Source organism: Arvicanthis niloticus, chromosome 15, assembly GCF_011762505.2.
Source record: "Arvicanthis niloticus isolate mArvNil1 chromosome 15, mArvNil1.pat.X, whole genome shotgun sequence".
NCBI lineage: Eukaryota > Metazoa > Chordata > Mammalia > Rodentia > Muridae > Arvicanthis > Arvicanthis niloticus.
In genome coordinates, this window is record NC_047672.1 from 33608835 (window position 1) to 33622474 (window position 13640).

The 13640-nt window shown below is 49.2% G+C and overlaps 3 protein-coding genes across 3 annotated transcripts; 1 reads left to right on the forward strand and 2 right to left on the reverse strand.

Moving 5' to 3' along the window:
* Window positions 1-901: 901 nt before the first annotated feature.
* LOC143434554 (uncharacterized) lies at window positions 902-4817 on the forward strand. Its single transcript, XM_076913600.1, has 6 exons — window positions 902-1074; window positions 3015-3073; window positions 3323-4180; window positions 4274-4363; window positions 4521-4618; window positions 4692-4817. Exons 3-6 carry the CDS (start codon window positions 3335-3337, stop codon window positions 4753-4755), a joined length of 1098 nt encoding a protein of 365 aa, XP_076769715.1. The 5' UTR covers window positions 902-1074; window positions 3015-3073; window positions 3323-3334; the 3' UTR covers window positions 4756-4817.
* Window positions 4818-5051: 234 nt separating this feature from the next.
* Spmip1 (sperm microtubule inner protein 1) lies at window positions 5052-7059 on the reverse strand. The gene is made up of 2 exons (XM_034519369.2): window positions 6639-7059; window positions 5052-5172 (listed from the first exon to the last, which is right to left on the reverse strand). Exons 1-2 carry the CDS (start codon window positions 7057-7059, stop codon window positions 5063-5065), a joined length of 531 nt encoding a protein of 176 aa, XP_034375260.1. The 3' UTR covers window positions 5052-5062.
* A 1055-nt stretch (window positions 7060-8114) lies between these two features.
* On the reverse strand, window positions 8115-10922 carry Atp6v1f (ATPase H+ transporting V1 subunit F). Its single transcript, XM_034519256.2, has 2 exons — window positions 10677-10922; window positions 8115-8554 (listed from the first exon to the last, which is right to left on the reverse strand). The coding sequence occupies exons 1-2, from the start codon at window positions 10832-10834 to the stop codon at window positions 8353-8355; spliced, it is 360 nt and encodes a 119-aa protein (XP_034375147.1). The 5' UTR covers window positions 10835-10922; the 3' UTR covers window positions 8115-8352.
* Window positions 10923-13640: the final 2718 nt, after the last annotated feature.

Here is a 13640-nt window from a genome sequence, read left to right on the forward strand (position 1 = left end):
TTGCCCAGCTATAAATGTGGGTGATGATAGATCCTTCTAGACCTTTCTTCAAAGATCTTTGGGAGAACCACTAGACTCATTGGAACAAAAGGGTTTCTACCACACCTGACAAACACCATGTTCTCCTAACCTGAAGACTGAACAGTTAACGACTAGCTGATGAAATCAACTGGGGGCCATATGCAAGTCTTTTCATGTGGCCACCCAGAGGGAAAGTTGCCATCTGGCAGATCCAAGAGGGCAAAGGCACTGGTGCCCCCCCCCCCATATCCCCGAGCCAGAGATTCAGAGAGGACTTTGCCATGGGCTCCCTTCAAGCTGGGCTATCCTTTGGAGAGGTGACTGGTCCCAAAGCAGAGCTGAGAACTAGGGACAGTACCTCAGTCCTGTCATCGAGGTCAGGTTAGGGTCTTCTCAGGCTGAGGCATCCTTGGTAGTAACAAATGGTAGGCTAGTAGTGACCACTATGGAAGAGTTCTGTCAACCTTGAGGAAGAGGTGTCACAGAGGGCATGAATACCAGGAGGCAGGAAGCAGGGGGGCTGGCTCAGAGCTTCCTTCCACACTGGGGGAATGCTACCTTGTGGGTCTGGGCTCACTTGATCTTTGCAGAGTTCCAAGCTGTGCCCTCTACCCCAGGCTGGGGAAGCACACAGTGAGAGCCATCAGCTCCTAAAGGGGTGAGTCTTGCTCCCCAGGGACTCTACATTCTCAATACTGCTTCACAGTGACTGAGAACATTCTTCCCTTCACAGTCCCCCTAGTGTCCCTCCTCCTGCCTCCATTTCCTGGTATCCACTGGGTGCAGGGATTAGGGGAGGCTCCCTGGACTCAGAGGTAGGCAGCCTGAAGGGACTAGGGAGACTAGCGGAGCCAGTCTATGCTGCCTCCCTGCGGCAGCTGCTGAACTCCTGCAGGAGGCTGGCTACAGATTCTTCATCCACCTCAGATCTGGATGAAGCCAGGAGTGATGGAGACCCAAGGCTGGAGGGCCCCGTTATACCTGCCAAGGCTGCACCTGGTACACCAACAGGAGAGTGGGAAACAGCCAGCCGAGCAGGAGCTTCTGGAGCTGGTAAGCCAGACTAGACTGGGAAGCGGGGACACCTTCATCCCAGGTCATGCTTCATCTCATAGCTTTTCATTGGGTGTCAGGGTCAACAGGGATGGCAAATAGATTTTAAAATATATCTGTATTTATTTATTTTTATTTTATTTTTTTGAGACAGGGTCTTGCTGTATAGTCGAGTCTGGTCTGGAACTCACAATCCTCCTGCCTCAGCCTCATGAGTGTCAGGATTACAGGTGTACCACTATGCTCAATGGATGTAGGTTTTGTTGCCAATTTCCCTATTGGCACTGTGTCCAGTGGGATTCTGAATTGAATTTGGAGCTCAGACAGGGGCAGCAGGAAGAACCAGCAGTTGATACCCAAGGATGGAGAAACAGAATAGCAATCCTAAACTATGCATTCGCCACCCTTATGCCAAGCACAGGGGCTGTACATACACTGGAGGACTTGGTCTAGTTTTTGAGATCACAACCTTGTGAGAGAGTTAAGACGTGAAGTAGGCAGATGGGGTTTGGTGGAACGGATGCCCTGTCCTTTCCCTCCCCCACCCCCTGCCTGTTGTAAGGGAATTGATTCTCAAATTGTGTTCAACAATACACCTATCAAAGTTACATACTTCCAATTGTTTTATCATTTGAATGAAAGAGTGCTAACTGTTCCTTTTTTGATTTACACAGTTTTTACAAGTATATTATCTCTTGGGAAACAGATACAAATTACACTATATTACCTGGTGGTGGTAGTAGTGGTGGGGTATTAATCTCTAACAAGACCACAGCTCAGCAGGAAGAAGAGAAGAGGTTGTTTTCCCATTTTTTGACAATGATTTCTCTTTTTAAAAAAAGATTTAATTTTTATTTATATGAGTACACACTCTAGAAGAGTGCATCAGATCCCATTACAGATGGTTGTGAGCCACCATGTGGTTGCTGGGAATTGAACTCGGGACCTCTGGAAGAGCAGTCAGTGCTCTTAACCTCTGAGCCATCTCTCCAGCCCTTGGCAGTGATATAAAGCCTGAGAATTTTATAAAACTCCGTTGTTCAAAAAGCCCTTTGAAAGCTGCATGTATTTCCATAGAAAATAAACACTTGCAGTTACTGATGTGAATATTCAGCCTGTTTCCCTGCAAGAGAAAGATGTGACAACCTGCGAAGGAGCTTGATTTAGGAGCTATGAAACGCAGACCTTGGAGCCAATTCTGATGTACAGAGTGGAGTGGCTCTCCTTTCTACAGCTGCAGGGAGCAGCCGCAGCGATTCCCACTTTCAGATTTCTTTTGTAAATTATGAAGACTTGGCAGTTTTTAAGTCAGGCTCTGGCTTAAAATTTCATCATGAACTAACTTGTTTTGAATTTGTTGTCAGAAACAAAGAGCTAAGTAGGATTTTCTTTCATAAAAGAGAAAGTAGGGCCCAAACAGTGGGGCTCTTCTGTGGTCCTGAACCTCCATACCCAGATAAAGTGTATGGTGTTCTTAGGGGAAGAAGTATGCAGGTTCCTTAGAGAGGTCTCTTCAGGCTAAACAGTTGGGGTTGGCTGTTGCAGACACAGGTGACACGTGGCATGCAGCACACGGTATGCAGTGCGTGGTAAGGCGATCGGAACAAAGGCACGAGAATTGTGACAACTTGAAACACAAGCACCATCCTTGGGACTCCTCCCTTAGGGCCCACCTGGGCATCCTCTTTTTTGTTGTTTTGGTTTTTAGGCTTTTTGAGACTGGGTTTCTCTGTGTAGCCCTGGCTATCCTGGAATTCACTATGTAGACCAGGCTGGCCGAAAACTCAGAGAGCTCTGCTTCCCTCTCCTCCTGAGTGCTGGGATTAAAGGCGCGGCCACCACTGTTCAGCTTCAAGCATCTTCATCCTGATTTGGGTGTAATGGGTGTAAGAGGCTGGATGCCAGTAGACATCGGTCATTGTCTGGCTTTTCACCCTCAGGTTGCTTACATCCCAGCAGCAGCAGTAGCTTCAAGGAGCCAGGAAACTCAGAACTTAAGGTGAAAGGGTCAAAGGGTCATGGGCAAGGGCCCTCTGGGGCAGAAGGGGTGGAGTCTGCCTGGAAGAAGGGCGCTGCTGGAGATAGGCGGGGCCAGTGCTAAGACCATTTAAAATGGTAGAAATACTCGGAGAACAGTAAAAGTGGGTGGGTAGAGGTGGTAGGGATAGGATATGGAACCTACTTGGGGAAGATAAGTCATGGGGCTCTCGTACAAACTTTTTGGGCCCAAAATGTTTTTCCTTCCTAGGACCCAGGCAAGATGGAAGAACCAAACATTCAGAGTTCCTGTGAACAGACACTCAGAAGCACACAGGAGGGAAAGCTGGGCCAGGAAGCCCCAGAGCCCTCTGGCTTGGCTTCTCAGGTCTTGTCAGCTCTCCAAGATCCCTCCAAGGGGCTTGGCTCTGGCCTGAGCCAGGAGAGAGCAGAACCTCAGACGCTGCTGACCAACTCTCCTCAGGGTTACTCTGAGGAGACACCACAGGGTCAGCGTGGGCAGTCACCTCAGGGTTATAAAAGAGAGTCAATTCAGGGACAAGACAAAGGGGTTCCTCAGAGTCAAAATGAAAGGAAGCAGGCTCAACAGGGCCAGGAATTAGAAACCCCTAGGTTTGGGGAAGGCAGTAATTCAGAAGTCTGGGGGAAAGTTCAGGGAGAAGCCACAGTATGGTGCCAGGAAGAGGGCAACCCTCAGGGCCATTCCAATGACTTCTGCAAGTTCCCGGGAAAGCTGATCCCTCAGCATATGGGAAAGAGGATAGCAAGACCCCCGGGTAGTAGCACCCAGGTGACTCAGGTGGCAGCCACCCAGGAAGGGATGTGGGCTCCTCTCCCTGCGGCGCCTCCCACCCCGCCACAGCTCCAGGGCCCAGAAGGCGGGATACTTGCCTCTGAGGCCCAGGAGCAGCAGCCAAGACTCTCCAGTGCTCTCGGGGAGCAGAGAGGCCCTAGGGACCCCAAACCCTCCAAGGCCATATGGCCTGCCCCGGGGAGCAGGGAGGAGGCGCTGGCCAGCTCAGGGCAGGAGGTTCTGCAGCGACTGCTGGAGCTGAACAGCGCGGCCAGGCAGCGGCGGCGGAGGGACCGCGAGCAGCAGCGGCTCCGGGTGAGTCCTAGGACCCGGCCTGCAGGTAGTAGTGGTGGTGGAGGGGATGGGAGGGTCGCTCAGGCGGAGCCTGGCTGACTGCTGCCTCCCCAGGTCCTGGAACGACTCCGCATCGTTGCGAACCACCACCGCCGGGTTCACCCGCTGGGGTTCCCTCCTAGTGTGGCTCAAAAGGCACCGCAGGCAAGAGCCCGGGGAAAGGCGGCAGGGCCACCACGGCTGTGTCCCCTTAGGGATGGGGAGGACGACAGCCACTGGAGGGGCTCCGCAGGAGAGGGGCGGGTGCCAGACGGCCTCCTCTTGGCCATACCCGCCGGCTCAGAGAGCTCTTGCCACCTAGGAGGATGTAGCAGGCCGGCGACAGCAACGCATCTTGAGGGAACTGCTGGAACAAGTGCATCGAGGCAGGGCTTTGCAGCTGCGGGCACTAGGGGCCAGGTAAGGGGCAGGCAGGGAATGGGTAGGTGCCCCTTTGCCCTGACATTTGATTGACAACCCACTGTCTTCCCAGGAACACCCAGAACTTCCAGGAGCTACTGTCTCCTGGCACTGAGAAGCCTACTCCTGGAGAATAACTTCCACTCTACCCAGCCTGCCCCTGCCCTTGCTGGGTCCCTATGGAGATAATGAGCTGCCGGTTAAGGAAAAGGCTAAAGGGTGACCCTAAGTGCGAAATAGCTTTAGAAAGGCCCAGAGGGAACCATTAAGGCCAGGGAGCTCAGATACACACACACACACACACACACACACACACACACACACACACACACACACGCCACGCACTCGCGAGATAGCACATACACACACGCACAGAACAATGAGGCTCTACCAGGAATCCTCTTATTTCTTCTTTTGGTTCCTAAGTCACTGCCAGGCCCAAGCTCAGAGGGCCAGATCACGAGGGTCCAGGAATGCGAAGGCACCATTCTTACGGAAGAAAGACTCAATTCGGCACATCTTGCAGGAGACCATTTCTTGCTTTGTTGCAGGGCCTGGGAAAAGATGTCAGATACTAGGAATGGGTTTCTGAGGAGGAGGTCTCAGAGCACAGGAGTTTCCCACATACCCCCAGGACTCTACCCATGTTGTATCTGCCTTGCATAAATAAATCAAAAGGGCTTCTGAGAAGTGAGGACTACAAGAAAATATGGTGGATAACTGGACTCAGTTGTCTGCCACGATCATCCGCTTCTAAGATGTTCCACCAGGGCCTTCTTTTTGGCATCTAGATGATGGACCACTGCACTCTCCCAGAACCACCTAGTCAGAGGGTACCTCTGAGGTATGTTTGTCACAGGGACAAACAGTAGAGACATGGGACTTCCATTTTACCTCCACCTCACATCTGGGGCTTCCTCTTTCTTCTCCTGGGAAGCTGGCTCCCCTTATTTTTGTCTCAGAGGAAACAGAGGGCGCTGTGTTGCTCCCAACCACACACCCTTTCTGCACATGCTCAGGCAGTGGGACACACTCCCTGGAACTTCCTGTTAGGTAGTGAGTAAGTGGGTACTCAGAGTCCTCACTGACCTGACCCAATGGCACACACAGCCTTGTCATTTTTCCCATACTCTTGAAAAGCCACTGGGCTTCTCCGGCTCTGTGCTAGCTGACAACCTACCTTCAATGTCACAGAAAAAAACAGGTGATCACCTTCCTGCCCGATGCCACCCCTACCTGATGGCCCACCTCCCTACTCCCTTCAGGGAAAATTTCTTTCTCAGCTCTGACCTTACTCCTGAAGGCCATGCTTCTACACACAGCTGCCTCAGTGACATCCTGAACCTTCTATGGCCACCACAGACCTGTCTTCAAATACTACCAGTCCTGTCCTCTTCCAATCTTACAACAAAATCTGTAGATTGCCACTGCTTGCCCTTCCTGTCTTATTTAAACCAAGAAGCTCCATAGAGTCTTGTCCAAAACATCCTTGATTTCAGTTCTAATCCTAACCACATCTTGCCAAGATAACACAAGTACTAATTCACCTGCCTAGAAGCTTCAGTCTCTCAAATCCAGTATCAGTCGTTTAAATCCTCACTAGCTTCCCCTCAAATTAGGATAGAACCCTTCCCCATATCATTTAGCCTTGATTTCAGTTCTAATCCTAACCACATCTTGCCAAGATAACACAAGTACTAATTCACCTGCCTAGAAGCTTCAGTCTCTCAAATCCAGTATCAGTCGTTTAAATCCTCACTAGCTTCCCCTCAAATTAGGATAGAACCCTTCCCCATATCATTTAGCCCTCAAAAACCTGAGTAGGCCTTTGCTGACAATCCAACTGAAGCACATGCCCCTGCCTCCCTGCCCACCACCATCCCTTCATTTCACAGAGCTTGTCTCTATACGATCTATTTCCTTGCCCACAATATGGCCTTCCCCTAGAATGTTTACTCTCCAACATATGGCAGGAGCTCTGTGTTTGTGAGGGACTCATTTATGGGAGGTTGGGGCTCACCCAGCTGCCAGCCATATGTGAAGTTGGTAGTGACAGGAAACAGATAACGAGTCTCTGGCAGGTCCAGTTTTCGGGTGTTGAGATACTGGTAGCGCCCCTGAAAGTCATGGGAGATGCCTTCATACAGCAGGGCTTTGGTGTCAGGTGGAACTGGGTACATTTCTGACAGAAAAAGAGGCTCTGGGGCAGGGCTGGGGGCTTTAGATGGGGCTGTTTTGGAGGCAGGTGGCGGTGTGACTGTGGCCTTAGGCATCAGCGTGGGCAGTTTGAGGGGCAGACGGGACGAAGCCTTAGCCTTCTGCTTGGCCTTCACCAGAGTCCCATACTTGCGCTGCCATTCATAGCGCAACATCATCTCTTTGAGATATTCCTCCTTCCAGAAGTTTTGCCGCAGGGTGTCCATGTTGAGCTGCCTCGACATGGTAGCAAAGGAACGAGCAGTATCAGGGTAGCTATTGCTGAGTGGGCATAGCAAGCAGACAGTGGGGGCTGCCCTGGGATGGTCACCTGGCAACCAAGCCTCACCTCACACAGGGCCAGTGTGGTGCTTTGAATATTCTTGGCCCAGGGAGTGGCACTATTAGGAGGTGTGGCCTTGTTGGAGTAGGTGGTATGTCACTGTAGGGGTAGGCTTTGTGACTTTCCTCCTAGCTATGTAGGAGACATTCTGCTCTCAGCTTCCTTTGGATGAAGAGGTAGAACTCTCAGTTCCTCCTGTGTCAATGTCTGCCTGGACGCTGCCATGTTCCTGCTTTGATGATAATGGACTGAACCTCTGAACCTGTAAGCCAGCCCCAATTAAATGCTGTCCTTATAAGATTTGCTTTGGTCACTGTGTCTGTTCATAGCAATGGAGACCTAACTAAGACAGCCAGGATTCTGCCTGCCATTGCCTTCAGCAGAGTCCCAGGTTCTTTTCTGAGACAGCCTAGAAGGGCTCACTAACTAAACATCTGATTCCCAAACCTGTAGGCCCCAGGTTCTATCTAGAGCAGTGGTTCTCACCCTTCCTAATCCTGAGACCTTCAATGCAGTTCCTCATGTTGTGGTGACCCCACCATAAAATTATCACTGTTGCTGCTTTATGACTGCAATTTTCCTGCTCACCAGTTGTAAATATCTGTGTGCGCTGATGGTCTTAGGGACCCCTGTGGTTTTGGAGACCCACAGGTTGAGAACACTCATCTAGAATAACAATCGTATACAATTGCTTCTGTCCCTTGGGCAGGGCCCCTCCCAGCACCATAAAGACTGAGGTGAAGAAGCAAAGGTAGAGAGAGAGGGAGACTGGGCTCAAACTTTGTCCTCCATTCCTGAAGCCAGTCTCTGATCCTGGTGACCAGTCCCTGATTTAGCCCCACCCCCCCACCCCCCTACCCCGCACAAATTCTTCACCTTGTTCTTGGTAGCTTTCCCATATTTGCAAGTCTAATGTCCCCGAACACTGCAACCTTCACGTATCCACACCAGCACCCATTTGGAGAGAATATTCCTTTAATAACAACGATACTGCTTAACAGCACAGGGAGGAGGTAGTGGAGAGATGGTCGGGCTTTCTTTCCCTACCCAGCCTAGACCTGAACAACAGAACCCAACAGCTTACGAGCCACTCAGTGAAGAGGAAGGGAGGGGCTGGAAACCAAGGCTTGAAACTTAGAGGATGGCAAACAGGGAGAGGCCTGCTAGTGAGAGGAGGGTTGAGGGCTGAGAAGCCCTAGCGCAGGTCTTCAGCGGTGAACATGCCCTTGGCCCTGCGCAGGATGGAGTCTTTAGCTGCATCATAGGGGTGCTCCTTGGACGGGATCTCCAGGACAGCTGGAATGGACCTTTGGTGGGCATCAAGGGCATGCCGAACCATCTCTGCGATGTACTGGTTGATGAGAATGATGCCAATGTCATCCCTGTTTAGAAACTGCCTGTTGGGTGAGAAGAAGAGAAGATGACAGTGGCTGGAGGCATAAGGCCTTCAACCTTATCTTTCCTTGGATGAAGCAATTGCACTCAAGAGCTCAGAACCACACTGATCAGGGTTGGAGTCCATACACCTGCTCATGGAGGGAACTGGTAATGAAGACCAGGGTACATGTCAGTGTATTTTCTATGCTGCCTCTGTGGAGGAGAGGCAGAGGAAAGGGAAATGGGTATGAGCCCCTTTGTATCTACTTAAGAGTCTAGAAACACAAGAACCTTATTAACAAAACAAAAGCAAAAAACAAAAACAAAAACAACAAAAAAAAACCCAAATCACCATCCACCACCACCAAAAAGACAGAAAAAGAAAGAAAAAAAAAAGAAAGGAAGGAAGGAAGGAAGGAAGGAAAATAAAGGAATAAAAAAGACCAGGTGGTAGTGAAGTTTGAGGCCAGGCCTGGTCTGCAGAGCTAATTCCAGGGCAGCCAGGGCTACACAAACCCTGTCTCATAAAACAAAACAAAAATTTTCCTATTGAAGACAAGATACAAGATGGATGAAAAATTTTCCTATTGAAGACAAGAAGGATGGAGTAGTGGAGTGATTCCTTAAGGTATACCTTTTGAATTTTACTAAATTTTTAAGTAATAGGGTTGAGACCACCAAAGGCCTCAAGATCTACGCTGATTAGGGCAGGGGATGGACCAAGCCAAAGGCAAGAAGGAAAGAGGAAACTCAGCAGTGAAGGAATCACGATTTCCAGACAGAGACTGTCATTCTGGCCTTCCTCTCATGTGGTCACCTCCACACACAGACATGCACACCCATTCAGCCATGTATTTACTCATTAAAAATAATTTACTTGATGCCTTCTTTGTGCCAAGCATGGAATAGATTTGACTTGGTGATTTTAGGGTCTCTTTCTGTTGGAAACATGGCAAACTCTTGGAGGTAAGGTCTGTCTTCCAGTGACAATGGAGGTCACTTTACTGGTTTGCTTAGAGATCAGTCTCCCAGGTTAGAGCCTGCCACATTCCAGACTGTGGGAACTAGTCTCAGCCAGCATCCCTGGACTTGGCTATTTAGGGAAAACAGGTGAGGGCAGTTTATTTCTGAGATTTGGCATAATAGTTTTAGAAAAGGAGTGAGAGGGAAAAAAAGGAGTTGGCACCCTCCACTCTAGTCATCAGGACACTTCTTGGCTTGAAAGTAATGCCTGCACCCAGTTTTTTAGGGCATAAAGTAAGGACTTGAAGTACAAGGTCTTTGGGGAAGGACATACTTCCCAGATATTGTGCCCATTGTGCACAAGACAAATGGAAAACGCAAGGCAGACTGACTGCTAGGAGCTGTATAAAGAGTAGGTAGTAACTTAACAAAGGCACAGGTAAAGGTGCTTGCTATGCAAGCCTGGCGACTTGAGTTCTATCCTCAAAGTCCATGGAAAGAAAAATGACTCCACAAAGTTGTCTTCTGACCTCCATGTGTGCACACCTACCCACCGACATACACAAACTCCATAATTAAAAAGAGTTGATCTGGGTTCTGCCTCTTATGGCTGGTGTGTCTTCGGGCCTGTGCCCTAACCTATCTGTCCTTTATTTTTCTCACTAGGAAGTGGGAATAACCACTATCTTACAGGACAATTGTGAGCCTCCAAGATAAATGAAGTGTGTGTGTGTTACATACACACACACACACACACACACACACACAGGAGCCCACTGTCCAGACCTACGTTGGTGGTGGTTTGTTTAGGATATAGTCGAAAAGACTGTTAGGTCCAGCGAACTTCAGGGACCCCGGAAGTGGGCTGAGCATGCCGGTCAGCACTGGCCAGAGGCTCCAGGAGTCCAGTTACAGCCGGGGTTAGATCACAAGCTCCATTACCCTTCTAAACTGACACACAATCATGTGATGGGGAGTTCGTGGACCTGCCGTAGGCTGGGTCCCACTGAGCTCCAAAGGGGAACTTAGACGGCGGAGGCCCGTGCTCCGGATGGACAGACGGCTTCCGGGACCAACCTGATCCCCATCACCACCTGACACCCAGGTTAACCGGCCGCCAATTCTCCCCGTGCTTGTAGCAAGCGGAAGGGCCCATCTAGGCCTCACAGGCTACCGTACCTGAAAGTGTCTTCGATCTCATTGATGGTGGTATCCTTCTCCACTACCAGGAAATTAGGGTGGCGGTTCTTGTTAAGCTCCCCTATGCCGCCCAACAGGAAACCAGTCACCGTGTCCTCGTCTCCAATCACGGCGATTAGTTTACCCCTGCCCGCCATCCTGTCGGCCAGGCAGAGCGCTCCCCAAACACCTGTGACGCCCCGCCCCCGCAGCGGCCCCTCCCTTCAGTCATGCGCAGTTCCCCGCCTCCCGGGCACGCGCATTAGCAGGAACTCGGCTCAATCCGCGTACTCCTGCGCCATAGAGGCTGGAACCACAGAACTACGTCTCCCAGAAGGCTGAGCGTCACAGGCCTCTCTCCGGCATTCTGTCCTTTATTTCTTCCTTCTTGGAAGAAAGGCCTTTTGAACCTAGAGTTATTAGAGACCGAGACTTTAGGGGACATACTCTTTTTTGTGTGTGTGTGTGTACATTATTTTGGTTTTGGTTTTGGTTTTTTGAGACAGATGGTTCCTTATCTCAAGCCGGTCTTGAACTTGCAATGTAGGAGAGGACGGATCCTACTGCTTCTACTTTCCGAATACTTGGATTATAGGCTTGTGCCATTACACAAAACAGAACATTGTGTGCTTGATTTGTTTGACTTAAAATTTTTGTTGTTGTTACATTTGTGATTTTGGAGGCAGGTAAAGTGGAGCTGGGCACAAGTTTGTGAGGTTATAACACACCCTATAGGAGTCACCTTAGAGTTCATCTGGTCAACCCAGTGCTTTGTTTGTTTGTTTTGTTTTTTTAAGATCTCACTAGTTGCCTCCCAAGTATTAGAATTTAAGGCTTGTGCCAGCCACCATGCCAAAACCCTGCCCTCTTTTTTGGTTTTATTTGGTAGTTTGTATTTTGAAACCTGCTGTATGTAGCCTTTTCTGGCCTGGAACTCAGGGATGTAGACCAGGTTGGCCTTGAACTTGGAGCCAGTTATCCTACTGCCTCATCCTTCTGAATACTGGGATTACAGGAATGTACCACTATTTCCTGTCCCTTCATTTGTTTGTTCCGACTCTTGCCTTAGTCTGGGATTACAGACATGGGCTATCACAACTGTCCAAGAAAAGATATTTCCTAGCTGGAAGGTCAAGTTCTGAATCTGTATGATGTATGCATGCAAGTTACCTATGACATGGCTAACAACTACTGAATATATATTTAATTACTAAAGAAATGGGCAAATTAATGATGACACTGCAGTGCTGTAGAGAGCCGAGCAAGGCCTCATGTTAGTCGCTAAATTTAGCGACTACATAGAAACAACCCTAGCATTGAGGTTTGAAGCAAGAGCACCTCCACAAGCTCATGGCTGGCTTGGAATATTGTCTTAGGGGTGAGAGGGCCACCAACACATTTGAAGAGACACCATGACCAGAGCAACTCTGATAAAGGCTACGTTTAACTGGGCCTGGCTTACAGGTTCAGAGGTTCAGTCCGTTATCATAGCAGGAAGCATAACAGCTTGCAGGCAGACATGGTCCTGGAAGATCGGAGAGGTCTACATCTCAATCCAAAGGCAGCCAGAAGGAGACTGTCTTCCACAGGCAGCCAGGACAAGGGTCTTGATCACATGGGCCAGATTTGAATAGCTGAGACCTCAAAGTCCCACCTCCACAGTGACACCCTTCCTGTAACAAGACTACACCTCCTCTAATAAGGCCACGCCTTCTAATAGTGCCACTTCCCATGGACCAAACATATTTAGACCACCACAACTTTATATTAAGATTATCCTGGAGCTAGCATGTTGACTCAGTGGGTAATGGCACTTGCCATACAGCTGATGACCTCAGTTAAATCTCTAGAACCTACATGATGGAGAGAAGCTAGTTCTGTTGGCCTCTGATCTCTCTATGTTTGTTTTATGAGACACACAAACACACACAGAGGCACACTAAATAACTAAATAACTGCAAGCAATTGTTTTTCTTTTTCTTTTTGGTTTTTCGAGACAGGGTTTCTCTGTGTCCTGGCTGTCCTGGAACTCACTCTGTAGACCAGGCTGGCCTCAAACTCAGAAATCCGCCTGTCTCTGCCTCCCAAGTGCTGGGATTAAAGGCGTGCGCCACCACCGCCTGGCAAGCAATTGTTTTTCAAAACCTGTCTCCAAAAAAATAAATAAATAAAAAACAAAACAGGCTATGGTGGTACATTCCTTTAATCCCAGCACTCAGGAGGCAGAGGTAGACAGATCTCTGAGTTTAAAGCCAGCCTAGTCTACAGAGCTAATTCCAGTATCACCAGGACTACATAGACCCTTTCTCGAAAACATACACACACACACACCACCACCACCACCACCACCACCAACAACAACAACAACAACAACAACAAGCAAGCAAACAAAATTAAAGAATCTATATGTTTTCCGAGGACTAAAGGATCATTATCACCAGGCTTATACATTAGAGCTATACTGGAACTACATCATGTGTAGAGGCACAGCTGAAGGAGGGAGCCAAATAGAAGTGCTGGCTGGAATGCATGTCTGATAATAGGGAAAGTGGACTAGAGGGAGATGAGAGATTCTTAGAGCCAGAGTGCACAAAACTGGTTCTGAGGGTGAATGTGTTTGAATAGCAAGCAAAGAGACCTGTCATCTAGCCGGTATACCTGTTGGAATAAGAGTAACATTCCTGTCGGTGGTGGTGGTGGTGGTGCACACCTTTAACTCCAGTACTCCAGAGGCAAAGGCAAGAAGATATCTGTGAGTTCAAGGCCAGCCTGGTCTATAGAGCTAGTTTCAGGACAGCCAGGGCTACTCAGAGAAATCCTATCTTGAAAAAACAAAACCAAAAAAGTAACATTCCTTAGGGTATGAACTCTGAAATGAGCAGGTTGGAGGGGAAAGGACCATTGTTCTTCCAATAGAGAGTCAGAGATGGAGGAAGGGGAGCCTTGGGTGTGGAGTGCTTGACA